Below are 27,456 nucleotides of genomic sequence, written 5' to 3'. Positions count from 1 at the left end.
CTGGACAGAGCTGGAGAAGGATGTAGAACAAAATTCTAACACACAGAAAAAGACCAGATTTACCAGCCTGACAGAGATTGGAGAAGCCCCGAGAGTATGGCCCTCAGACACCCTTTTAGCTCAGTGGTGAAGTCACTCCTGAGGTTCACCGTTCAGCTTGGGATTGGACAGCCCCATAAAATAATATGGCATTAATGAGGCACAGCAGTCCAGGGACAAGGACTAGAAGGCAGGAAGGGACAGGAAAGATGGTGATAGGGAACCCAAGGCCGAGAAAGGACAGTGTTGACATGCCATGGGGTTGTTGACCATTGTCATAGGGCAGTATGTGTAGTGTTTAATGATAAACTATTGGTTCTGTAAACCTTCATCTAAGGTACAAAAAAATAATAATTATCTATGTGAGATCAAATTGACAACAGCAACTCAAAAGGTCTGATGGGAAGGATAGTGGGCAGTGAGTTGAAGATAACGGTGATGGAATAATTTGGAAAAGGATAGTGAGAATAGCAACACAACTGTAAGAATGTAATCGATGCCACTGAATTGTACACATAGAAATTTTTGAAATGGTGTATCTTTGGCTATGTATATTTTCACAAAAAAAAAAAAAAAATAGTCCTCCAAGGTCAAGGAGGGAGAGTGTGGACATGTCATGGGATTGTTAACCAATGTCAAAATAATACGTGTACTGACTGTTTAATGAGAAACTATTTGTTCTGTAAACCTTCATCTAAAGTATAATAATAGAAAAGTAAAAAAAAAAATTAAGGTGTTATAAAGAATTTTCAGATAAATGAAAGCTGAGAAAATTTGCTACAGGAGGACCTGTACTACAAAAAATAAAAATAAAAATAAAAAGCTAAAGAATTGAGGGGAAACATAATACAGGGAGAATAACATTAAAAAGAAATGAAGAGCATTGGTTTTGAAAAAAATACCTAGGTAAATAAAAAAAGATCACTTTTATTTCTTTTTTATATTCTTAGAAAGCAAAATTAATAATTTATTGGGGTTATAGCATATGTAGAAGTAAGATACACAAACACACTAGCACAATAAACATACAGTGGTATAAATGGAATTATATTTTTGAAAGATTTATATACTGTGTGAAGTGGTATAATATTAATTAAAGGAGTGCTCGATTAACCTAAAAGAAGACAGCTGTCATGTACCGAATTATGTCCCCCAAAAATATGTGTAAACTTGGTTAGGCCATGATTCTCAGTATTGTGTGGTTGTCCTCCATTTTGTGATTGTTATTTTATGTTAAAGAGGATTAGGGTGGGATTGTAACAGCCTTACTAAGGTCACGTCCCTGATCCAATGTAAAGGGAGTTTCCCTGGGCTATGGCTTGCACCTACAAGAGATAAAAGGGAAGGGAACCGAGCAGAGAGTGGGGAACCTCACAGCACCAAGAAAGAAGCACTGGGAGCAGAGTGCGTCCTTTAGACTCAGGTTTCCTGCACGGAGAAGCTCCACACAGGGAAGAGTGATGAGAAGGACCTTCCTCTAGAGCCAACAGAGAGAGAAAGCCTTCCCCTGGACACCCTGAATTTGGACTTCTAGCCTACCAGACTGTAAGAAAATAAATTTCTCTTTGGTAAAGCCATCCACTTGTAGTATTTCTGTTATAGCAGCACTAGATGACTGAGACAGCAGCAAAAGAAGAAAACAGGAACAAAGAACAAAGAGGACAAGGAGAAGCCAAATAACAAGAGGGTAGAATTAAATTGAATCATGTCAATAACTACACTGAATGTAAGCTGGCTAAACACTCCAATGAAAAGGTTAAGATGTCAGACCAGAGGAAAAAAGCAAAAATCAATTACACGTTTACAAGAGATACACTTTAAGTAAAAGAGCTTCAAAAAACATGATGCAGAAAATAGTCAAACAAAAGGGATAAACAGACACACCCACAGTCATACTGGAAGATTGTAATAGGACTCTGCCAGTAACTGGTAATCAGAAATATAAAAATAAAAACTTAGCCCTTGGAATGTTCCCCACGTTGATAGATAAGGCTGTTTTTTACACCTGAAGCACTTCACCATGCCGTATGAGCTTGTCTAGGTTGTTTATGTAAGTGAAGTGATTTATGGCAGCACCTCCTTTCCTTCTGGAGGTTCTGGAGATTCCGTAATCATGGCTGGTCACACAAGTGGAACATACTTGTGTGACCAGGCCTCAATGAAAGCCTTGGATACCCAGAGTCGATGCGGGCTTCTCTTCCCTGGGCAGAAATGCCTCACTGTAAGGCTGCAACTCACTGCTGGAAGAAGAAGCATGTCCCGAGGGAAGCCTTCCCATGGGGGAAGCTTGCTCCGGCCCCTCCATTATTCCTGCTGTGTCTTTTCCCTACTGATCCTGCCGTGTATCCTTTTGCTGTAATAAACCACAGCCGTGAGCATAACAGACTGAGTCCTTCTAGTGAATCTTTCACTATGTGGGTGGCATGGGACACCGAAAACAGAGAGTTTGGGTCTAAGCTGATTACAAAATACTAAATTGACCATGTCAGCCAACATTAAAGAATGGAAGACCTGCCAAGTGCCTGTCCTGTGCCCAACCCCGATAAAATCCAAAAGTGTGGCAGAGGGCCTTCGCCATCAGACTTGAAAAGATTTTAAAGATGAGACAAACCCTTCTCCCAACCCCTCCGCAGATGCTAGCCCTAGCCCATTATTCATTAAAACAAAACAAAACAAAAAAACTAATTGTATTTTTAAGTTGGACTCTGCATAGTCCACAACTATACAGCTACAAAGACTATAAAATTGTGTTGCTGCGAAATGAAGTACAGCTGGTATTTATGAGTGCTCTCAAATGAGATGGCTGTTTCTGAATATGAGATTCACTTGTGATATCATGTTTTGGTAAACTGAAGCTAAGATCTGTTATGTCCTCCCAAAACATAAAGGCAGTTTCCATCTCTACTAACACAGGAATGGTTTCCATTCCTCCCCAAAATATCTCAACACTTTGGTTTGTCCTGCTAACACATCTGCCACTTCCATCTTGGCTAACAGGCTGGAAATTTAATTTACACACTGACTTGTAAAGCACTGTGATGCTGTGATAAAGACATAAGAAGGGAAGGGACTGAATGGCCCATTTCTGAGATGTACCATCATGATGTAACAAGCCTGGAGAACCACGGAGAGGGGGTGTGGGGCAAGCTAAGGATACATCTCTTTCCTGGCCTGTTGTTGGTTGCCTAGTCTCTTGGGATGGGCATGACCCAATGCCACCCTCACTGAGGACAATGCAGGTGCCCACTGTACACACCCATTCACCAGAGATACAGGGTTACAGGAGGGCCCGGAACTGACAGCATCCACCAGTGAGGTGCTGACCCCAGTCCTGTGACTGTGAAGTAGCTGAAGAACCACAGGGCCCACTAGTAATGCTCGTGGTCGTCATTAATTACAGCTGAGAGCCACTAGATTCTGTGCAGGATTTGTATGTCTGGCACAAGATTTAGGCCTTTAATATTTTGGCAAAAAATAAAAGCATTAAAAAGTTCTTAGGCAGTAAATACGCACAAACCATACTTCCCTGTAGTTTATGCACTTTCTTCTAAAATGTGTTTGAGTGCAGTGAGGTTAAGTACTAACTGATAAAACAAGCCAAAACAACAACCAACAATGCCTTTACCCAGACCATCTGCATTGTAATAAGGAAAAATAAAAGGCAGGAGTACTAAAAAAGACACGAGAAGAGAATCAGTAAGAAATAAACACGCGTGTGGGTGGGGTGTGGAGGCAAAGAGGAAGACAGCACCTAAATACTCACCAAGAAGAGGGAGACAGAGGTGACATGGATGTGGAGAAGAAAAGTACAGTAGTGTTTATTATTCTGTGATGAAATTAAGGGTGGAAACAAAAAATCAGCTAAATTAAAGAGGGAAAGTCAAGAAACACTGCCAAGGATTATGACTCACGATAAAGACAGACAGCAAAAGCAGAAAACAAATATGGGAAGGTACCACCCTGGGGGACCAGCACGTGGGCACCGCCGGGCCAACAGCATTTGCTGATTCTCTGAAGCAAGATATTCCCAGAGCTCTCTTTTTTAAATTGGATTAGTTCTTTCTCTAAAGACTAGCCAAACGGGAAAACTGACATGCTGCGATGGTCCTGCAGGAGGGCTGCAGTCGTGTTCCTGGGGACACCAGGCAGGAAACGCACCTGCATCTGGAGGCCAGTTTGGACAGGGATGCCAACACCCTGTGCTGTCCCAGCCCAGGCAGAACTGAAGCCGGCACTGAGGTCAGATGGGGGCTTTGTAAAAACTAACTATAAGAACTATGTAAACTCATCATAAATGCAGTTCAGACAAAGAAGTCAGTTTCCCAGACTTAGCCCTCCAGAGATAGCCACTGTTTAACCTTCTGACATTCTTTTCTCCAAATGTACACAGAGAAAAGTTTTGTTGTTCTTGTTATTGTTCTTGTAATTAGCATCATTCTGTTTGAGTTCAGTTTTTTTAAGGTAATAAAATATAGACCTCATACCCTATCAGTAAGATCCACATCACCGTTCTTAATGATCACATTGCATCCCATTTTACAACAAATCATTCTAATGTTATTGGTGGCCAGTGAGGTGGATTCAATATTTTCTACAACAATGTTGTATGGGTCACCCTGTAACATACCTTACTTTGTACCTGGTCTCATGATTTCCTTACAAGTCAGTTTTCTAGAGGTGACGACATTTAACTATGGACAGACATTGGCATATTGCCCCCAGAATCACAAGACCTAATGTACATTGCCTGCCAGCAGCCCTGAAGAGAATTCCACCCTTCTACAAAGGAAGCGGGCACGTCAACCCTTCCAACTCAATGGCCAAAAATCCACCTCCGACTGCTGTGAGATACTCTGCTTCCATTTTGGTATGGGTGGAGATCTGTTTTTACCTTTTGACTCTACCATTTTTATGAAGTATTTGCTCATCTTGTCTCTTTTTTACCACACAAATGTCTTCCTTATTAAATTGTGCAGTGCTTAGTCCTTAAAAACATTCTTAATTGTTGAAAATCCAACCTCCCCCAATTTGGACATTTGCCTTACGTGGTTGGTGGGGGTCTGTCTGCTTGCCACATTTCTGGAAGTCAAGTCCTTTCTGCCCTTCCCCTTCCCACCTTAGCTCTTTGCTTCTCAGGTCCCACCTGGGCAGCACTCTCTAATGCCCCTGTGTACCCTTTCCACATACCTCCTGGAAACCCTCCCTCAATCTCAAACTGATTTCAGTGCCAGGACGAGGTCAGGACCCCATGCTGACCTCATCCAATGGCTAGGCAGCTGACTCAACACTACACTATGTAGAGGAAATTCCAGATAAGGGCTTCAGAGCTGGGTTTTTTTTTTCTTGGTTGGCTGGTTAGTGTATATTTTAGATTATCGCTACTTCTTAGGAAGGTGATAATACAGCAGAAGAAAAAAATAACATTTTATACATAGCATGTTTTCAATTTTTACCTTGTGAATTAAAATCATTGCAACTAAAGTGATTTAAAATAAACCTTAAAGTATGCTTCATTATGAACTTAAAAATCATTACAAACCAAAAATAACCTACCTTTGATCCGTGCAAATACTGGGGTTGTGCATTAGGCTGTTTATCTCTTTGAAATTCCTGAGAAAATGGTAATACTGTTCGAACAAACCTAGAAGAGAAAAATTTAAAAAACTACATATTTCATTTAGTCCTTAAAAATTCAGAACTTTTTTGTTACCGATTTATATAAATCCTCCTCCCAGTTAACTGATAACAATCACCAAGTAGGAAAATTCTGGGAAACAGGATTAATCAGTATAAATACTCTGAAATATAATAAAGGTATCCCTTGTAATCCAAAGCTCAGGAAGCAAACAGCCAGATCACTCAGCATCCTTCCACAAGTCAACTCTCACTCTCAGGAAGGGAGCGTCAGAAACGCGAGCCTATTTGGCCTACTGGCACTAGAACCATTTCACACTTCATTCAATCCTTGGTAATGAACAATGAATGTTGCACTCCCTGATCTTGCTGTGCTTCTGGTTACTGAAATTACTAGTTATGTGTTAACAAGAAAAAATCAGCCAACTTAAGCATTTATAACCCCACTCATTTAGGTAAGAGACAGTGTCTTGATAATGCATGTGTTGTTGTTGTTAGCTGCCCTTGAGTTGCTCCAGACTCATGGTGACCCCATGCACAATGGGATCGGACTGTCTGATCCACAGAGGTTTTACTGACTGATGTTTCAGTAGCAGATATCTAGGGGAAATCCTGGTGGTGTATGGTTAAGAGCTACGGCTGCTAACCAAAAGATCAGCAGTTCGAATCCACCAGCTGCTCCTTGGAAACTCTATGGGGCAGTTCTACGCTGTCTTACAGGGTCGCTATGAGTCGGAATCAACTCGACGGCAACGGGTTTAGATCTTCGGGTCTTTCCTCCTCGTCTGCCTTAGTGTAGAAGCTCCACTGAAACCTGTTCAGCATCACAGCAACGCAAGCCTCCACTGACCAACGGGTGGTCGCTGCGCAGGAGGTGCACTGGCTGGAAACTGAACCTGGGTCTCCCTCCTGGAAGGTGAGGATTCCACCACTGAACCACCACTACCCCTGGAAATGAATTAGGAGCCACTGAAATCAAAGATTTGTCTTTTAAAACAGAAATGTCAAGTTCAGCTAACATATTTCAAATAATTTAAACATATAAAACTTTTGCAAAGAAAAATACATGAGTTTGCTCATTACTTAATTCTAATAACTTGATTAGCATAGATTACACTTTAATGCGTACGAACAGGCATAACTGTCAGAACATCCTAGCACGCTGAATGAAATGTGCATGGTATGAGGGCCACATGGGCTCTTTAGCAGACAGTATACGAGGGCAGGCACACAGCACAGGCCCTGCCCTGTGGCAAGTCCATCCTCCCTGCCCCAGTACTGCTGTTGGATCTCACATCCAACATGGGCTACCAGGTGTCAAGAATGAAAATTACCCTAATTAGTGCCCCAAGAGAAAACTGCGCACTTCCCTCTGTGTGTGTGTGTGTGATTTTTCAAAAGAATCCTGGATTACTGTGTGGTCAGTCTGCCAATATCCCCGATGTGGCACAATGTTCTCGGCGTGTCTGCACATGTGTACGCATGCTTGTGTTTTCATCTTCCTGTTCCATGAAGAGCGCTGGGCACTGGACCAATGCCAGTGCAATGTTCAGAAGAGGGACCCTGCTCCCCAGCGAGTGACCGCACTGCTCACTCTGGGGGGACTGCACCCTGCTGCTATCACACCTGTAAAGCAACTGCAACACATCAACCTCCATCCATCTCTGGGGGGAGGGGGAGAGCAAATATGTGAAAATCGGAGCACATATCAACTAGACGGTGTCTGATCAATTTGAAGGGAGTCAGACACCAAAGTGAGACACATTACTCATATTATCCACCACCTGTCTGTCAGTTTGTCTTACTGTGGTGGCTTGTGTGTTGCTGTGATGCTAGAAGCTATGCCACCAGTATTTCAAATACCAGCAGGGACACCCATGGTGGACAGGTTTTAGCAGAGCTTCCAGACTAAGACAGACTAGGAAAAAAGGCCTAAGCTAGCTACTTCCGAAAATTAGCCAATGAAAACCCTATGGATCACAACAGAATACTGTTCATACAATGCCGGAAGATGAGCCTCATAGGTTGGAAGGCACTCAAAATACACAGTGGCCACAACAATGGACTCCAGCAAACCAACGATTGTGAAGATGATGCAGGGTTAGGCAGGATTTTGATCTGCTCTACACGAGGTCGCCGTAAGTAGGAGCCGACTATCAACTATCAACAACTACACTGATAAACGTTTTTCTAAATCTGCACAGAACAGAATGTTTTCACTAAGTATGCCTTAATCCTTTGGTAATTAGCTGAGATACAAAACTATGATCTAGCTGAGATACAAACTATTTCAACGTAATGTAATTACTCCCTATAATGTTACTGATCAAAGTAATACCTACATATAAACTAAAAAATCAAATGGCATATTACAAAACTTCTAAAGAAAAGTTGTCATTCTCCTGCCTACCTTTCTCCACCCCTCCACAACCGCTATTAACCATTTCTTCTGGTATTTACTTCCATATTTCTAAATAATATCCTCTACAACTTTCTCTTGACTAAATTTAGATATGAGTCAGAATCGACTCAACAGCAATGGGTTTGGTTTTTTGGGAAGAGGAAAAGTTAGGGTTCGGCACCAGCACTGGAAGCCCCCACTTCACTTTCCAGGTAAATCGAGACTCAGTTTTCAGCTTATGACAATCCTGACAAGACAGCTCCCTGCTGGAGGGATAGTGTTGAATTCTCCTTTTTTGTCTGCTTTTTTGTCCTACATCACTATAACTGTTAATTTCCAAATTCTAAAACATGATCTTTAAAAAATACTTTCCTTTACCCGAGAGTATGGCCCCCAGACACCCTTTTAGCTCAGTGGTGAAGTTATCTCCGAGGTTCACCGTTCAGCCTGGGAGTGGACAGCCCCGTAAAACCAAATGAGACAATGAGGTACGGGAGTCCAGTGACAAGGGCCAGAAGGCAGAAGGGGACAAGGAAGCTGGTGATAGGGAACCCAAGGTTGAGTAAGGATATTGTTGATGTGTTGTGAGATTGTTAACCATTGTCATAGGGCAACATGTGTAGTAACTGTTAAATGAGAAACTATTTTGTTCTGTAAGCCTTCATCTTAAGTGAGAATAGCAGCACAATTGGAAGAGCGTAGTCAATGTCACTGAACTGTGCATGTAGAAATTTTTGAAATGGTGTATCTTTGGCTATGTGTATTTTCACCAAAAAGAAGGCTGAGAAGTTAGAGGGTTGACATGTTGTGGGGTTGTTAACCAGTGTCATAAAATGATGTGTGTACTACTGTTTCATGACAAACTATTTGTTCTGTAAGCCTTCAGCTGAATAAAAAAAAAAAAACTTTCCTTTAAAAATCAACTTTAAGCTGTGATTTACATGCAATAAAATGCATCCATTCTTCACATACACTTGGATGAGTTCAGACACATGTATGCCTCTGTGTACGCACCACCATCAAGACAACATTTCCATCACTGGAGAAAGTCCCTTCCTGCCCTTTTGCGGTCAACTCCCACCCCTACCTCCAAGCAGCCTCTGATCTTCTGCACCACTATCCGTTAGTTTTGCTTGCTCTGAATTTTTATATGATAGAACTATACAGTACGTACTTCTTTGTGTCTAGCCTCTTTCATTCAATGTTTCTGAGATTCATCCACATTCTTACATACATCAGTAATTTGTTTCTTTTTATTGATGTGAGTAATACTCCATTGCAGTTTGTTTATCCATACTCCTGTTGATAGTCATTTAAGGTATGGCCATTATGGATAAAGCTGCTATGAACACTCATATCTAAGTCTTTTTATAGACATATTTTCATTTCTCTTGGGTGGATCTGCCAGGTCATATGCTGGTTTTTTTTTTTTTAAATAAAAAAACTACCAAATATTTCCCTAAGGTTGCAGCATTTTATGCTTCTCATCAGGAATGTATGAGAGTTCCCATTGTTCACATTCTTGCAACACTTGGTATTATCAGTCTAATGTTAGCCATTCTAGTCTGAACTCACCCAGAGGCGCCTTAGAAGACAGGGCCTGGGAATCTAATTGTGAAAGTCACAGCCTTGAAAACCCTTTGGAGCATTTCTACTCCGCACACATGGGGTCGCCATGAGTCGGGATTGACTCGACAGCAACTAACAACAACGACAATGAATGTGTGATGACGTCTTATCACAGGCTTAATTTGCATTTCCCTAACAACTACTGATGTTGAACAACTTTTAACTTGCATACAGGCCACTTATAAATCTTCTTTTGTGAAGTCTCTATTCAAATCTTTTGTCCATTTTAAAAATGAGGCTGTCTTCTTGTTATTGAATCACAAGAGTTCTTTGTATATGCCAGATACAAGTCCTCTGTTTCAGATGTATATATTGTGAATATTTTCTCCTAATCTGTGGCTAGCCTTTTCATTTTCTGAATATTTCAAAGAGTAGACATTTTCAATTTTGTACAAGTCTAATTTATTATTTTCTTCTATGATCAGTAATTTTTGTGACCTGAGAAATCTCTGCCAGACCCCAATTCATGAAGATGTTCTTCCGTGTATTCTTCTAAAAGATTTACAGTTTCAGCATTTACTTCATGCATTCATGATGTATTTCCAGCTGAGTTTTGTGTATGGTGTGAGGTACCTACCAAAGTTTATTTATTTTTCCGTAGAGACAGCCAGATGTTCCAACATAATTTACTGAAATGACTTTTCTTTCCTCATTAAATTACCTTGCCACCTTTGTCAAATAATAATTAGCCATTTACATGTTGGGCCAATTCTGGACTCTTATTCTGTCCCACTGAACTCTATGTCTATACGTTCTGTTTTCTTTTCCACCTTCCTGCCTCCCTTTGAATTACCTCAGTATCTTTAGTGGTCCTTTCCAGCTCGTCTATTGGTTTTATTCCTTTTTATCTCATCTATTGGCATATTACCTGTTTGTTCCGTCTTTCACTTCTGTCTTACTTTTTTTTTAATTGTACAAAAATACATATAACATTTGCCATTTTAACCATTTTTAAGTGTACAACCAGTGACAGTAAGGGAATCCCCTGGGTGGTGTAAACGATTAAGCACTCTCCTCCTAATCGAAAGGCTGTTGGTTCAAATCCACCTACAGCCACCTCAGAAGAAAGGCTTGGTGATCTACTTCTAAAACTTCACTGCCACTGACAATCCTATGGAGCACAGCTCTACTCTGAAACACGAGGTCATCGTAAGTCAGAAATGACTTGACAACAACTGGTTTAAAAAGAAACTCGGTACTCCTTAAGTAATAACTTCCACTGCCCTCACCACTAACAGGCTTTTGTCGCTACGCAAGTGCCTATTTTAAGTATTTCATATAAGTGGGATCATACAGCACTTGTCCCTTTGTGTCTACCTTATATTGCTCAGCATAAAGTTTTCAAGGTTGTCATAGCATGTATCAGAACTTCATTTCTCTTTATGGCTGAATAATATTTCATCGTATGGATAGACAACATTTTGTTTATCCATTCGTCTGTTGATGGACACTCAGGTTGTTTCTACCACTTCACTACTGAACATAATGCTGCAGTAAACATTGGTGTACACATACCTGTTTGACTCTCTACTTTCAAGTCTTTCAGTCAGATACTTAGAGGCGGTATTGCTGGACCATATGGTAATTCCATGTTTAACATTTTGAGGAGCTGTTTGTTCTTTTTTAAGTGGTTATTTTGGGGTTCATAATATGCATTTTTAACTTACCACAGTCTATCTTCAAATAATATTATACCATTTCACATATAAGAAACTTACAATAGTATACTTCCATTTCCCTCTTTCCTCCTTTGTCTACTATTATCATACTTTCTTCTAAATATCGTTATAAACCACAGGAACAGTAAATTATCTTAAAAGAAATTTAAAATTGAAGAAAAAAGTCTTTTACATTACTCATCTATCTACCATTGTAGGTGCTCTTCATTCCTTTGTGTTTATAAAGTTTTTACCTGGTGTTATATTCCATTAGCTTAAAGAACTTCCTTTAATATTTCTCGTACTGCAGCTTTGCTGGCAACAAACTCTCCCAGCGTTTGTCTGTCTGAAAATGTCCATTTTGCTTTCATTTCTGAAAGGTACTTAGCTGTTGTTGTTAGGTGTCGACTCATTGCGACCCTATGTACAACAGAACAAAACACTGCCCGGCCCTGGCCATCCTCATGATCATTGTTATGCTTGAGCCCGCTGTTGCAGCCACTGTGTCAGTCCATGTCGTTGAGGGTCTTCCTCTTTTTCATTGACCCTCCACTTTACCAAGCATGATGTCCTTCTCCAGGGACTGGTCTCTCCTAATAACTCGTCCAAAACATATGAGACAAAGTCTCATCATCCTCGCTTCTAGAGATTATTCTGGCTGTACTTCCTCCCCAACAGGTTTGTTCGTTCTTTTGGCAGTCATGGTATATTCAGTATGCTTCACCAACACTACAAGTCAAAGATATCAATTCTTCGGTCTTCCTTGTTCATTGTCCAGCTTTCTCACACATATGAGGCAACTGAATACACCACGGCTTTGGGTCAGGCGCACCTTAGTCCTTAAAAAGTCTTTGCTTTTTGACACTTTAAAAAGGTCTTTTGCAGCAGATTTGCCCAATGCAATGTGCCGTTTGATTTCTTGACTGCTGCTTCCATGGGTGTTGATTCTGGATCCAAGTAAAATGAAATCCTTGACAACTTCAATCTTTTCTCCATTTATCATGATGTTGCTTATTGGTTCAGTAGTGAGGATTTTTGTTTTCTTCATGTTGAGGTGTAATCCATATTGAAGGCTGTGGTATTTATCTTCATCAGTAAGTGTTTTAAGTCCTCTTCACTTTCAGCAAGCAAGGTTGTGTCATCTGCATAAACACAGGTCGTTAATGAGTTTTCCTCCAATCCTGATGCTGCATTCTTCTTCATACAGTCCACCTTCTCGGATTATCTGCTCAGCATACAGACTGAAGAAGTATCGTGAAAGGATACAACCCTGATGCACACCTTCCTTTACTTTAAACCATGAGGTTCCCCTTGTTCTGTTAGAATGACTAAAATCTTACATTCAGTCTTTTTCCTTCAACACTTTAAAGATGGTGTTACATCATCTACTAGCTTGCACTGTTTTGCAGAAGAACTCTCACATCATTCTTAACTTTGTTTTCTTGTATGTAATCTTTTCCCTCCTTTGGCTCCTTTTAAGACTTTTTTAAACATTATATTGTGGTTTAGGTGAAAGTTTACAGAATAAATTTGTTTCCCATTCAACAATTTATATACATTTTGTTTTGTGACATTAGTTGCAACCTAAGTGTGACGGCACTCTATCCCCTTCTTCCCTGGGGTCCCCATTTCCATTCGCCCATCTTTACTGCCTCTTTCTGCCTGTTGAATTTTGTTTTTGGGCAAATGCTGTCTTTTTGGTCTCATATGACAAGCACATTCCTCAAGGGTGTTATTGTTCACTTCACATACCTGGCTATCGTTTGGCTGAAAAGTGATCTCCGGGGAGTGGGTTCTATTCCAGGTTTGAAGAGTGTCTAAGGGCCATACTCTTGGGGTTCCACCAGTTTCTATCAGACCCATAAGTCTGGTCTTTTTTATGAATTTGAGTTTTGTTCTACATTTTTCTCCACTCTATCCAGGACCTCCTGTTGTGATCCCTATCAGAGCAGTCAGTTTTGGTAGCCAGGCACCATCTGGTTCTTCTGGTCTCAGGCTAGTGGAGACTGTGTCTTTTGATTTCCTTGAATCTTTGATTTTCTTCATTCTTTTTTGCTCCAGATGGGAACAGACCAACAGTTGTACCTTAAATGGCCAACTGCAAGCTTGTAAGACCTCAGACACTATTCACCAAAGTAGGATGTAGAACATTTTCTTTACGGACTATGTTATGCCAATTGACCTAGATGTTCCCTGATACTATGGTCCTAAACCCTCTAGTGACCCAGTCCCTCAAGGTATTGGTTATGGCTAAGAAGTTTTCATAACTTTGCCCCGTGTGCTCTACTATATACACGGATAGGTCTGCAGCACATACAGATATGTATGTGGAAATATCCTCTGCCAAACCTATATATGCTCGTGGGTGTACTCCCACATGCCATCCCACACCTGTTCAGCTCATAAATTATTGTTTATTACTGTTATTGCAGTATTGTGCAAGTAATACTAAGTATACTAAGTAAAAGTATTTACCATTGTTTCCTTTGCCTTTGCCTTGGTCATGTTGTGCTGACATCCCCCTTACTGTGTATTGCTTTTCCCTTCATCCAAGTTAATGTGTCCACAATCTAGTTAGAGATTTTCCCTCCCTCCCCGTCCCATCCCTGGTGACCATCAAAGAATGTTTCTTTCTGTGTGTAAACCTTTTCTTGACTTTTCACCATAGTGGTCTCATAGAATATTTGTCCTTTTGTGATCAACTTATTTCACTCAGCATAGTGTCCTCCAGGTCATCCACACTGTGAGACGTTTCGCGGATTCACTGCTATTCTATAATGTTGCATAGTACTCCACTGTGTGTATGCATTATAATTTTTTATCCATTCATCTGCTGATGGGCACTTAGGTTGTTTCCATCTTTTTGCTATTGTGAATAATGCTGCTGCAATGAACATGGGGGTGCATGTGTCTATTCATGTTACAGCTCTTATTTCTCTAGGATATATACTAGTAGTGGGATTACTGGATCATATGGTATCTCTATTTCTAACTTTTTAAGGAAACGACATACCGTTTTCTACACTGGTTGTACCATATGACAATCACACGAGTCGTGTATGAGAGTTCCAATTCCCCTACAACCTCAACAGCATTTGTTGTTTTCTGGTTTTTTTGATCAGTGCTATTATTGCCGGGGTGAGATATATCTTGTTGTTTTGACTTGCATCTCTCTAATGGCTAATAGAGCCCTGGTGGTGCAGTGGTTAAGCGTTCGGCTGCTAACCAAAAGGTCGGCAGTTTGAATCTACCAGCCACTCCTTGGAAACCCTGTGGGGCAGTTCTACTCTGTCCTATAGGGTCACTATGAGTCAGAATTGCCTCAATGGCAATGGGTTTTGTTTTTTGATTTTTTTAGTTTAATGGCTAATGATCATGAGCATCTCTTCATGTATTTGTTGGCTGCCTGAATGTCTTCTTTGGTGAACTGTCTGTTCATGTCCTTTTCCATCTTTCTAAGTGGACTGTCTTTTTGTTGTTGAGGTATTGAAGTTTTCTATAAATTTTAGAGATTAGTCATTTGTCAGATATGTCGTTGCCAAAATTTGTTTCCCAATCTGTATGTTCTCTTTTTATTCTTTCAGAGAAGTCTTTTGATGCACATTAAGTGTTTAATTTTTAGGGAAGTCTCAGTCATCTAGTTTATCTTCTGCTGTTTGTGCATTTTTAGTTGTGTTTGATAGTCTATTTATGCCACAAATTAGAGCTCCTAGGTTTGCCTCTATTTTTCTTCCATAATCTTTATAATTTTAGGTTTTACATTTAGGTCTTTGATCCACCTTCAGTTAGTTTAGTTTTTGTGTATGGTGTGAGGTAGGGATCCTGTTTCATTTTTCTACAAATAGATATCCAGTTGTGCCAGCACCATTTGTTAAAGACATTATCTCTTGCCCATTTAATGGACTGTGACCCTTTGTTGAAGATCAGCTGTCCATAGGTGGATGGATTTACTTCTCGGTTCTCAATTCTGTTCCATTGGTCTATGTGTCTGTTATTGCACCAGTACCAGGCTGTTTTGACTATCGTGGCTGTATAGCAGGTTCTGAGACAGGGAAGTGTGGGGCCTCCTACTTTGTCCTTCTTCAGTAGTGCTTTGCTTATACAGGGTCTCTTTCCTTTCCATATAAAGTCAGTGATTAGTTTTTCCATCTCTTTAAAGAATGTTGATGGAATCTGGATCAGGATTGCATTATATCTCTAGATCACTTTTGGTAGTATTGACATGTTCACAATGTTAAGTCTTTGTATCTATCAACATGGTATGTTCTTCCATTTATGTGGGTCTCTTTAGGTTTCTTGCAGTAGTGTTTTGCAGTTTTCTTTGTATAAGACTTTTACATCCCTGGTTAGGTTTATTCCTAAGTATTTTATCTTTTGGAAGACTATTATAAATGGTATTGTTTTCCTGATTTCCTTTTCAGAGATCTCTGTTAGTGTAGAGGAATCCAACTGATTTTTGTATCTTGATCCTGTACCCTGCCACTTTGTTGAATTCTTCTATAGTTCCAGTAGCTTTCTTGTAGAATCTCTGGGATTTTCTATATATAGATCATATCATCTGCAAAAAGGAACAGTGTTACTTCTTCCTTACCAATTTGGATACCTTTTATTTCCCTTTCTTGCCTTACTGCTCTGGCTAGGACTTCCAGTACAATACTGAATAAGAGTGGTCATAAAAGGCACTTATGTCTGGCTCCCACTCTCAAAGGCAGTGTTTTCAGTCTTTCTCCATTGAGAATAATGCTGGCTGTTGATTTTGTATTTATGCCCTTAACTACACTGAGGAATTTAATTTCTATTCCTATTTTGCTGAGAGTTTTTTATCAGGAATAAGTGCTAGATTTTATGAATTGTCTTTTCTGCATCAATTGATATGATCATGTGGTTCTTTTCCTTTGTTTTATTTATGTGGTGGATTAGGTTGCCTGATTTTCAAATGCTGAACCATTCTCACAAAGCTTGTATAAATCCCACTAGGTCATGATATATTATGTTTTTTCCTAAGGTGTTGGATGATATTGGCTAAGATTTTGTTGAGAATTTTTGTATCTATATTTGTGAGGGATATTGGTCTATGATTTTCTTTTTTAGTGATGATTTTGCCAGGCTTTGGTATCAGGGTTATACTGGCTTCACAGAATGTATTCGAGAGTATTTCTTTCTTTTCTAAGTTCTGGAATAGTTCGAGTAGCACTGGTGTCAGCTCTTCTCTGAACGTTTGGTCGAATTCTCCAGTGAAGCCGTCTGGGCCAGGGCTTTTTTTGTTGGGAGCTTTTTTTATGACCTCTTCAATTTCTTCTTTTGTTATGGTTCTGTTCATATTTATTACCTCAGTTTGTGTTTAGGTAGGTAGTGTGTTTCCAGAAATTTGTCCATTTCTTCTAGATTTTCAAATCTGTTGGAGTACAGTTCTTCATAGTATTCTGATATCCTTTTTATTACAGTTGGTTCTGTTGTAACATCACCCATCTCATTTTTCATTTGTGTTAGTTGCACCTTCTTCTTTTCCTTTGTCAATTTTATTAATCCTTTCAAAGAACCAACTCCCAGTCTTGATTTTTCCTACTGTTTTTCTGTTTCATTTATTCCTGCTCTAATCTTTATTATTACCTTTCTTCTGGTGACTGTGGGCTGCTCTTTTTTTATTTGCTGGAGTTTTAGGGTTAAGGTGTTGATTTGGGCTCTTTCTTTCTTTTTGATGTGTTTACAGCTATAGCAGGAGCCGTAGTGGTGTAGTGGTTTGTTATTTTGGTTTTGAAAGGTTTTGGTATGTTGAGTTTTCACTCTTGTTTGATTCCAGGGTTTGTTTGTTTTTTCCACTTTTTATTTCTATTACCCAATGGTTTTTAAGCAGTATGTTATTTCATTTCCATGTATTTGATTTTTTGACTTGTTCTTCCTGTTACTGATTTCTAATTTTATAACATTGTGATCCAAGAAGATGCTTTGCATTATTTTGATTTTTCTGAATTTATTGAGGCTTGCTTTGTGGTCTAAAACATGGTCTATTTTGGACAATGATCCATGTATGCTGGAAAAGAATGTGTACTGTGCTGTTGTTGGGTGGAGTGTTCTGTACATCTCTATGAGATTAAGTTGTTTGTGTTGTTTAGATCTTCTGTATCTTTGTTGAGTTTCTTTCTGTTTGTTCTGTCCTTCATCAAAAGTTGTGTGTTCAAGTCTCCTACTCTTATTGTGGAATTGTCTATTTCTCTTTTCAATTCTGTTCAAGTTTGTTTTATGTATTTTGGAACTCCTTCACTGGGTGCATAGATATTTATCATGGTTATGACTTCTTGTTGGATTCACCCTTTAATCATTCTATAATGCCCTTCCTTGTCTCTTACACTGGTTTTTGACTTAAAGTCTATTTTATCAGAGATTAATATTGCCACTTTTGCTCTTTTTTGGTTGTTGTTTTACTTGATATATTTTTTCCATCCTTTGATTTTTTAGCTTATTTTTATCTTTGTGTCTAAGGTGTGTCTCTTGTAGGCTGCATATTGATGGGTCATGTTTTCTTATCCATTCTGCCACTCTCTGTCTCTTGATTGGTGAATTTAATACATTTACATTCAGTGTAATTATCGATAGATATTAACATGGAAGCAGGCAAAGTGAAGAGTCATCCAGCACATTCTAATGTCAAGTACACTTAAAAGTATGGAGAGGTGTGAATTGCACAGCCCAGAGACAGGAACTGTGAATCCACCTGCCCAGGCTCCAACTCCAGCCTGGCTACTCAACTGCTGGAGCAAAGGCATGGCCTTGTGCTCCTAGGGCTGGCCAGAGCTAGACTTGCAAATGGAAGAGTCCATGAAGACCTGACTATCCTAGACAGGAGAAATAGTAGAGAACAGAGGGAGAAGGGGAGACAGTGGCCTGGTGGATGTGGGGAACCCCATGGACAAAGTCAGCTCCCTGAGATTCTCCTTTTATATACTCCCTGGCAGGGGCATCCAGAACCCTCCATGAACAGTGCAGAGGAGAGGAGGAAAGCAGGCTACACTCACCGATTGGTGGAGCCATTGTAGCAATAATTGGGCAAGAAGTCATAGTTGAGCTCCCAGAAAACGTGGAGAGTGATTCTTCCATAAGGGGCTGACACGTTGTGGTTGGCTTCACGGAACATGGCATCAAAGCTGTCCAGCGTCAGGTACTTGCTCAGCAGCTTGTGGGTCATGCGGTTTATTTCTAAGAGGCCGTCTAACTCCTAAAGAACCATAGGAGACAGAGTGTGAGAACAGAGCTGAGGCTGAGGATGGGAGGAGGCGCTGTTGAGGTCCAATGGGATAGCCTCAACCTCTTGCACAGGCAGAGCTGATGCCCACACGTGTGCACAGTGAGGACACAACCAGACGCCGGCTGTGGACGGGGGCTGGCACTGAGAAGTATAATGATGGAAGTGGTCTGTCTGTGACCCCGTGCACAGAGTGCACAAGACAGGCTTACGTTAGGTAACACTAGCTCACTTCTTATATCTGATTCACCACACTTCCCTGGCAGCCCTTGACTATATTCATCTGCCCCACAGCTGCCTTATCTGGGCTGTCATCCTTTCTCCACAGCAGCTACCCCTGAACTGCCTGTCACCCTCCCATAGGGGAGGAGTCCACTCCAACAAAGCAGCCCTCTTGGGCTGCCCCTCGTACCACCCCTCTCACCTGACAACACACTCCAAGCCATCACAGCGCCCCTCTCCCCACGGTGCCTGCCATCCAAGCTCCTCTCAACACCCTTGCCCTGGCCCCATTCTTCCTCTGGGAGGCCCGCTGCACAGCCTGTCTCACCCCGCTCTGCCTCTCCTCGCATCACAGAGGTGTCAACTCACAGTTATTCATACCAGTCTCTGAATCGTATTGGCCTGTTCCGCCAGAGCTTACATACAGACCGTCTTTTGCCCCCTTCATCACTATAGCCCCTGTGCAGGGTAACTCAATAAATAGTTCTGAGGTACAATGAGTTCTTTTATGTGGCCTTTTGCCTTGGTTCTTTGGAAAATCAACTTAGGAGATTTTTTTCCTCTAAACCCTGAGGAGTGGTTACCTTTGCCCTAGTTCTTTAGAGAAGCAACTCTGGGAACCTCCCAGGTCGCTTTCTACCCCAGAGGGTTTATTGCTTTTGCTCAGGGGAGGAGCTGGTGTCTGCCTACAGAAAATGTTACTTTTGTGCAAGACCTGAGTTGATTGATATCTCATGGGTAATGGAGGATTGGCTGAACTCTGGTCTGCGGAGGGAGGCCATGCCTTGTAAGTGATGAGGACTGGTATATACATGGAGGACTGAAATCAGAGTTTTTCAAGGCCCCGTCGTTGGCAGGAGCTGGGAGGGAAGTGTGTCCTTTGGGACAGGGAGGCCCCACCCAGGGCTGGTAAAAAAAAGCTGCAGCTAAGACAGCTGCTAGCTAAAAGCTGGGCTGGTAGATAAGCAAAGCCACGCAGAACCAGAGCAGTCCTGAAGCTGCTACAGTGGCTGAGATGGGTCGGTTAGCGGCAGAGAGGTTGAAGGCAGAGAGACCAGACAAGAAGCCCCAAAAGTAGAGAGCTGTCTGAGGTCTTGATAAAGAACTGCACTGGCAGGGAGCACTTCTGCTCCAAGGGCTATCCCGCAAACTGTCCTGCAAGCTGTCCTGGTTGACAAATTGTATCCTGTCTTCCTGAGTTGTTTCTGTTACTTCCTGTGGATCCTGATCCCAAGTGGTAGCTTGTTACTTCCCTAATAAACCACATAAATGTTAAGTATGGTCTGTGAGTTCTGTGTTGCCATTGTAATGAATTATAAAACCCAGTAGAGAAATAGAGTGCCACAGGGGAAACGGCTGGTGTCAGAAATGGTGAAGAAGTTGCAAAGCAGAAGTATGTCTGACATCCACCTCATAGGAACGAGCTTTATGCTGATCCTGATTCTTATTCCTTGTGAGTTTACAATTCATTATGCTATCTTACAAGTTCTTAAAGATTTAAATCAAAGAATAAATAAATGGCCTCAGATTATTTCTCAAAATAAATAATTCTGCACTGCCTTTCATCTTGATCTGCCCGTCCTCTTGGTCTAGCACAGGGCAACTTTCACATGGGGAAGCTGGCAGAGCACAGCCTGGCTGAGGGACCCCTCTCCTGGCTGTGGAGTCATGTCTCTCCATGAGTGCTTCCAGGCCACCTGCCTGAGCCTTAGATTCCCTTTCCCACTCAAGTCTGTGAGCAAGACAGTCGGCTCAGACCCAGGCCCGAAGGCAATCCCAACATGTTCTACACACAGCTCCCCACATACCCACCTCATTCCACTGCACTAGGCAATCAGACAAAAGGATGGGCTGGGTGGGCTTATCGGCATCCCAGTGAGACTCACTGAGATACACTGGGGAGGTCATACCTACTCAGGGTACACCTACAGGGCCTGGGTGAGGATGGGGGAGAACAAGGCCCACAGATGCTCCCCCAGAGGCCCATGTGACTAGGAATGAAAATAGTGCAGACCCCCACTGCTGGGGCTGAAGCTGCTCTCTGGGGAAGAACAGGCCATCAAGGAGACAGGTGGGTCCCTGCTTGGCTGCAGAGAAGCCAGAGAGCCCTGGCAAATATGTCATACTGGACTCAAATTTCTTACATGTCAAAGGAGGTGGTGAACCAGACAGGTGTGCTCCGAACTTCCCCGGTGAGAAGAATGGCCCAGTGAGCCTGTGTGACCAATGTAAATTCCCAGACCCTGTCCCAGACTAAGTGCATCAGAAGGGCCCAAAAGCACACCTCCTATTGATTCTTGGTGAAAGGCAAGTCTAATGAACACTGAGGTAGGTGGTCTCTAACACATTCTATGTTCTGTCTGAGGGCAGTGGTTATTCAGTGGTAGAATTCTCACCTTCCATGTGGGAGACCAGGTTCAGTCCCCAGACAGGGTACCTCAGGCACAGCCACCATCCATCTGTCAGTGGAGGACTGCGTGTTACTATGATGCTGAACAGGTTTCGGGGGAGCTTCCAGACTAAGATAGACTAGGAAGAAAGACCTGGTGATCTACTTCTGAAAATCAGCCAATGAAAACCCTATGGATCACAATACTCTGATCCACAACCAATCACGGGATTGGTGCAGGACTGGGCAGCATTTTGTTCCACTGTGCATGGTGCTGCCATGAGTCGGCACCAACTTGATGGCAGCTAACAATAACAATGGTAGGTTTTATGAGTTTGTCATGAAAATGTGCTGCCTGACATACATTTTCTCCAACTAAGTAGGCCATAATAGACATTTAATATTTTACTATTTTTGCTTTTTTAAAAATTAAGAGTAAACATTTTTTAAAAAACTAAAATTGCTCTTTAAATAGTATGGACTTTTATAAAGGCTTCAAATTCTATTGTGACTTCAGAGGTCCTTTCAATTAAAAAAGAGAAATGAATAATCTTATAACACAACCACACTTAGAATAACAAAATCTCAAGTCATATTTATCCAGGTTGCTTTTCTCTCTTTCTGTTCAAAGTACTATTAGGCCTTTGGGGTTTTTTTTTTTTAATTTAAGGACTGAAAAAACTGTATTTGACTAAATGGGGTTTAGAGCAAAAAAAAGTTAAATTTTCATACTGTATCTGAGCTAAGTCAGCTTTCTTTAATAAGAAGGGTGTGCCTGTAGGTATTTAAAACCACGAGCTGGGTGGAAGAGTTCGCAAGCATATCACAGGTGTCATTTAAAAGTTTCATTTATTGTTCGTAAAACTTGACTACACCTGTACTGTCCAACATGGCAGCCACCGAGCACATGAATTGTGGCCGGTCAGAACTGAGATGTGCTTAAGTGTAAAATATCCACCAGATTTCGAAGTCTTAGTATGAAGAAAAATTATGTAAAATATCTCAGTAATATTTTATATTTATTACATGTTGAAATGTTAATATTTGGATATATTAGGTTAAATAAAATATACTAAAATTAACTTCACCTGTTTCTTTTTACTTTTTTAACATGACTATGAGTAAATTTACGATTACATATCTGACTTGCAGTTGTGGCTTCTGTTATATTCCTACTGGACAGGTGCTGGTCTAGGTCAAAGTTATAACCAATAATTTTACTCAAAAATCATATATGTACAGTGACTCCGAATACTAGGGCCTTGGACCAAATCATGCTTGTAAAGAGAGAGCACTGTGGGTCTCTGGGTATCAAAACAGCCCCTCTGATCCTGAGGAACAGCCGGAACAGCGCCGCTCACTGACAGCCGGTGTTGGGACAGGCCAGTCTTAGGACAACCTCCTTCTCTTTCCCTCAGAAGTGACTTGATCATTTTGCTTGGAAACTGAAAGGAATTTTTATTCTCCTTTAAAGTCTAATATTTCCTGGTGTTGGTAACTTTGAGTCAGTTTTCCCAGGTACATGATGTATGCTTTTAATAAATACAAGCTGTCTTTTATTTGATTATCTTGAATACATTTTCCTGAAACACAATTTTTAACATTTGTTCCTGCAAGATGTGGAACTCCCCGGTAGTAAACAATCTGGCCTTTGGTCCTGGTTCCTGAGAGGTGGACCACACCTGAGGTCAATGAATAGGGGCTGACCAGCCCAAGAGCAACCATCAACGCTGACTAAGCCTCAAGGCCATGCGGTGAGGCCAATAAAAGCCTTGGAAGTCACAGGCTCAGTGGAGCTTTCTGAGTGAAAGAGCAAACATCTGCTCTCGAGAGGGAAGCTCTGCACTGAGACCCCTCCCAGAACTTGCCCTATGCGTTTGTATTCTTTTTTCCACCAGATTAAACATAGCCCTTTCCCTGGAGTTTGTGAGTCATTCCAATGAATTACTGAACCTCAGAAACAGAAAAAGGGTTGGCACCTGCTGACCTAGCCCCAGGTGAATGGGGATGAGAGAGAGAAGGACTGCATGGAGCAGCTGGAGTCTGGACTGACCTGGGAAGGGAAGCTGAGATTGCTACAGGATGCAGTTGATGTGTGGAGTAGGATTTATTAACCACTACACATTTGGCGTCAGAGCCTCCCTGAACTGGTTTGACACAACTGGTGCAGCGAACAGGGTTAGCTGGAGAAGACCCTGAGAGTTCAGTTCCATTCCAGTGGTTTGGTTTTCTTCCTCAAGGACTTGGCGATATGCAATACGTAAGTTGGATCTTCTATATAATTTTCTCTCAAATCCTTTTTGTGTCTTCATTTCTTTTTTGATTAAAAAAGTTTTTCTCCTGGCTGTGGGCACCATGGTCTCAGGGAACATCTAGCTCAACTGGCATAACATAGTATATAAAGATAATGTTCTACATTCTACCTTGGTGAGCAGCATCTGGGTCTTAAAAGCCTGTGAGCAGCCACCTAAGATACTCCACTGGTCTCACCTCTTCGGGAGCAAGGGAGAATGAAGAGAACAAGATACAACGAAAAGACTAGTCCAAAGGACTAATGGACCACAACCACCACAGCCTCCAACAGTCTGAGTCCAGTACAGCTAGATGGTGCCCAGCTATCACCACTGACTGCTCTGACCAGGATCACAACAGAGGGTCCTGGACAAAGCTGGGGAAAAATGTACAACAAAATTCTAACTCACAAAAAAAACACCAGATTTACTGGCCTGACAGAGACTAGAGAAACCCTGAGAGTATAGCCCCCGGACACCCTTTTAGCTCAGTAATGAAGTCACGTCTGAGGTTCACTGTTCAGCCAAAGATGAGACAGCCCCAGAAAGCAAAACAAGACTAATGAGGCACAACAGTCCAGGGACGAGGACTAGAAGGCAGGAGGGGACAGGAAAGCTGGTGACAGGGAACCCAAGGTTGAGAAGGGACAGTGTCGACATGTCGTGGGGTTGTTAACCATTGTCATAAAACAAATGTTTAATGAGAGACTATTTGTTCTGTAAACCTTCATCTAAAGTACAATATAAAAAAAAACAATTGCCTCCTTCCAATCTTCTACTTCTCTTGAAAACATTACCCACTGTGTTCTTCCTTTGTTTCTGGTTGAGTCTTCATTGTTACAATAAGTTTTCTTTTGTTTCTAATTCTTTCATGAGTTTCATCATCTCTTTTCAAAACTCTCTTTTAACCAATCACCTCATTACTAAGTTTTTTAAAAATTCTGATGTTGTTCTTTCCATAGCAATGAGTTTTTAAATTTCTTTAGCTCATTTTGGAAGATCAGGCTACAGTTTAAGCTTCACAGGCATCTTTCTAATATGTTTTCCTTGTCTGTATTTCTCACTTATTCTCTCTTTTACTATAATTAATTTAAATGGAATTTGACCATTATCCTTATCTGTGGCTCAACTGTTAAGTTAAATCCATTTTCCTTTGCTTTAAATGAGGCAGGGGTTGACCAAGATATTTATTCCTACTTTCATACCTCTGGAGCTTCTTCTTATTTTAGAAAAGTGAGTTTTTAAAAAATCACTCTTGGTTTCTGGTATCTGTCCCTCCTGTGCCCTCCACCACTTTATCTGGACCTTTTTTTCCCAGTTGTCCCATCCTGATCCTACTGGGTGGGTCTTCTCACAGCTTTTCTTCACAGGCACCTTTTTTTTTTTTTTTAAATTGTACTTTAGATGAAGGTTTACAGATTAAATCAGTTTCTCATGTACCTTTGTCTTAAAGGGAACTTTGATTTATTAGTTTCTGGAGTGTGCAGGGCTGAATGTCACGGCATCATCCAACCTTATCTCAGGCATCCTGAAGAGCTCTGCAGAAGTTCATTTCCATAGCCCAACAATGACAACGGGCACTGAGGCCATCAAACTAGGCTCCCTGAATTCAGTAGGGGTGTAGGGATCCCAGAGTGGTATTTAGGATGTCTGATAAGCCTAGATGTCCTGCATCAGCTAATGAGCCATGGTACCTCCAGGCTGACAGAGACGGCAGCCTTCTGAAGTCTAACTTGATCCAGGTCTACTGTACAAAAGTCTGACTTGGATCACCACAAAAGAATACCAATCCCTAGAGCCAGAGCCCCGTGAGGGAAAGGGAGGAAGGGCCTGTGACACTAACAAAAATGCACAATATAAGTATTACTCCCAGCCCCTCCCAACGGAAATGGTCATGTGGCCATTTATCACAATGACCATGCACTGGAGAAGGGGGAACAACAAGACTTTTCGGGGCTTACCGAACACTGGCTCCAAACTGCCACTAATTCCTAAAGACTCACTCCGGCACTGCAGCCGAATAATCAGAGGAGTTTACAGAGGCTTACAGAGGTCAGGTGACCAGTGGGGTTGTGCTTCTGGCCACCTCATAGTGGCCCACGGTGGCTCATTCCCCAATTCCGGAAAATACTGCTCAGTCAACATCCTCAAATAGCAGAACCCACAGCATCTTCTACCCAGTTTGAAACTTTCACTGCCATTCTTTCTGCAGACACTAATTCTACATCATTCTCTCTCTCTCATCTCCAATCACACATTAGACTTTTTTACTATTTCCCACGTTTCTTATGCTCTTTTCTGTTTTATCTACTCTTACTTTACTCTGTGCCTTGGTTTAGATATTTTCTAGTGTCTATTCTCCAGTTCACTAATCTGTCTTCTCCTGTGTCCAAACTGCTATAAACTCATCAAGTTCTTAAATTCCAACATTGTATTCCTCACTTTTAGAATATCCATTTGATTCTTTTTATAGATTTTAATTCTCTGAAGAAATTCTCTTTCTTTTCATCTATTTTATCCATCTTTTCCTTCATTTTCTTGGGCACAATTAATCATAATTACTTTAAGTCCTTGTATGTCAACTCACTATTACCAAAGAGCTTCTTTGCACCATTTTTCTCCTGATGTGGTCATATGATCCAGTCTCTTGGCAAAAGGATTAATTTTTTTATCGAATGCTGTTGTTGTTGTTAGCTGCTGGTGAGTCAGCACCCCACTCAACTGATGGTAACCCTGTGCACAATGGGAGTAGACCACTGACACACGTTTTCTTTCTCACTGTGCTTTAAGTCAAAGCTTACACTTCAAGTTAGTTTCTCACACAAAAATGTATACACACATTGTTATGTGACCCTAGTTGCTCTCCCGATACTGTGACAGCACACTCCTCCTTTCCACCCCAGATTTCCCATGTCCATTCAATCAGCTCCTGACCCTCTCTGCCTTCTCGTCTCACCTCCGGACAGGAGCTGCCCATTTAGTCTCATGTATCTACTTGAGCTAAGATGCACACTCTTCACGAATATCATTTTATGTCCCATAGTCCAGTCTAATCTTTGTCTGAAGAGTTGGACTTGGCGTCTGGGGTCTTAAAAGCTCGCAAGCGGCCATCTAAGATGCATCAATTGGTTCCAACCCACCTGGAGCAAAGGAGAATGAAAAAAACCAAAGACACAAGGAAAGTAGTAGCCCAAGAGACAGAAAGGGCCACATAAACCAGAGACTTCATTCAGCCTGAGACCAGAACTAGATGGTGCCTGGCTACCACCAATGACCGCCCTGACAGGCAACACAACAGAGTCCCTGATGGAGCAGGAGAAAGGTGGGGTGTGGAACTCAAATTCTAGTAAAAAGATCAGACTTAATGGTCTGACTGAGACTGGAGGAACCCTGGAAAGTACGGCCCCCAGATTCTCTGTCAGCCCAGAACTAAAACAATTTCCGAGGCCAACTCTTAGACAAAGACTGGACTATAGGACACAAAATGATACTCGTGAAGAGTGTGCTTCTTAGCTCAAGTAGATACATGAGACTAAATGGGCAGCTTCTGTCCGGAGGTGAGATGAGAAGGCAGAGAGGGTTAGGAGGTGGTTGAATGGATCAGGGGTGGAAAGGAGGAGTGTGCTGTCACAGTATAGGGAAAGCAATTAGGGTCACATAACAATGTATGTATAAATTTTTGTATAAGAGACTAACTTGACATGTAAACTTTCACTTAAACTACAACAATCAACTAAAAAAAGAAAAAAAGAGTTGGCCTCGGGAATGGTTTCAGTTTTGGGCTAACAGAGAGTTTGGGGGCCATGTCTTCTGGGGTCCCTCCAGTCTTAGTCAAACCATTCAGTCTGGTCTTTTTATGTGAATTTGAGTTCTGCATCCCACTTTTCTCCTGCTCCATCAGGGACTCTCTGTTGTGTTCCCTGTCAGGGCGGTCATTGGTGGTAGCCAGGCAC

At 41.4% G+C, this 27,456-nt stretch overlaps 1 protein-coding gene across 1 annotated transcript in view; it reads right to left on the bottom strand.

Annotated features, from left to right (window-relative positions):
- The window catches only part of CYFIP1 (cytoplasmic FMR1 interacting protein 1), a 181,397-nt gene that overhangs the window by 47,685 nt on the left and 106,256 nt on the right, over window positions 1–27,456 (bottom strand). Inside the window, 2 exon segments of the mRNA XM_023727827.1 lie at window positions 5,593–5,680; window positions 18,375–18,574. Of these exon segments, the coding sequence (XP_023583595.1) occupies window positions 5,593–5,680; window positions 18,375–18,574 (288 nt within the window).

This window comes from Trichechus manatus, unplaced genomic scaffold (genome assembly GCF_000243295.1).
Source record: "Trichechus manatus latirostris isolate Lorelei unplaced genomic scaffold, TriManLat1.0 scaffold00019, whole genome shotgun sequence".
NCBI classification, from domain to species: Eukaryota; Metazoa; Chordata; class Mammalia; order Sirenia; family Trichechidae; genus Trichechus; species Trichechus manatus.
Note: the sequence above shows the minus strand (reverse complement) of the source record. Positions and strands in the feature narration are given on the sequence as shown.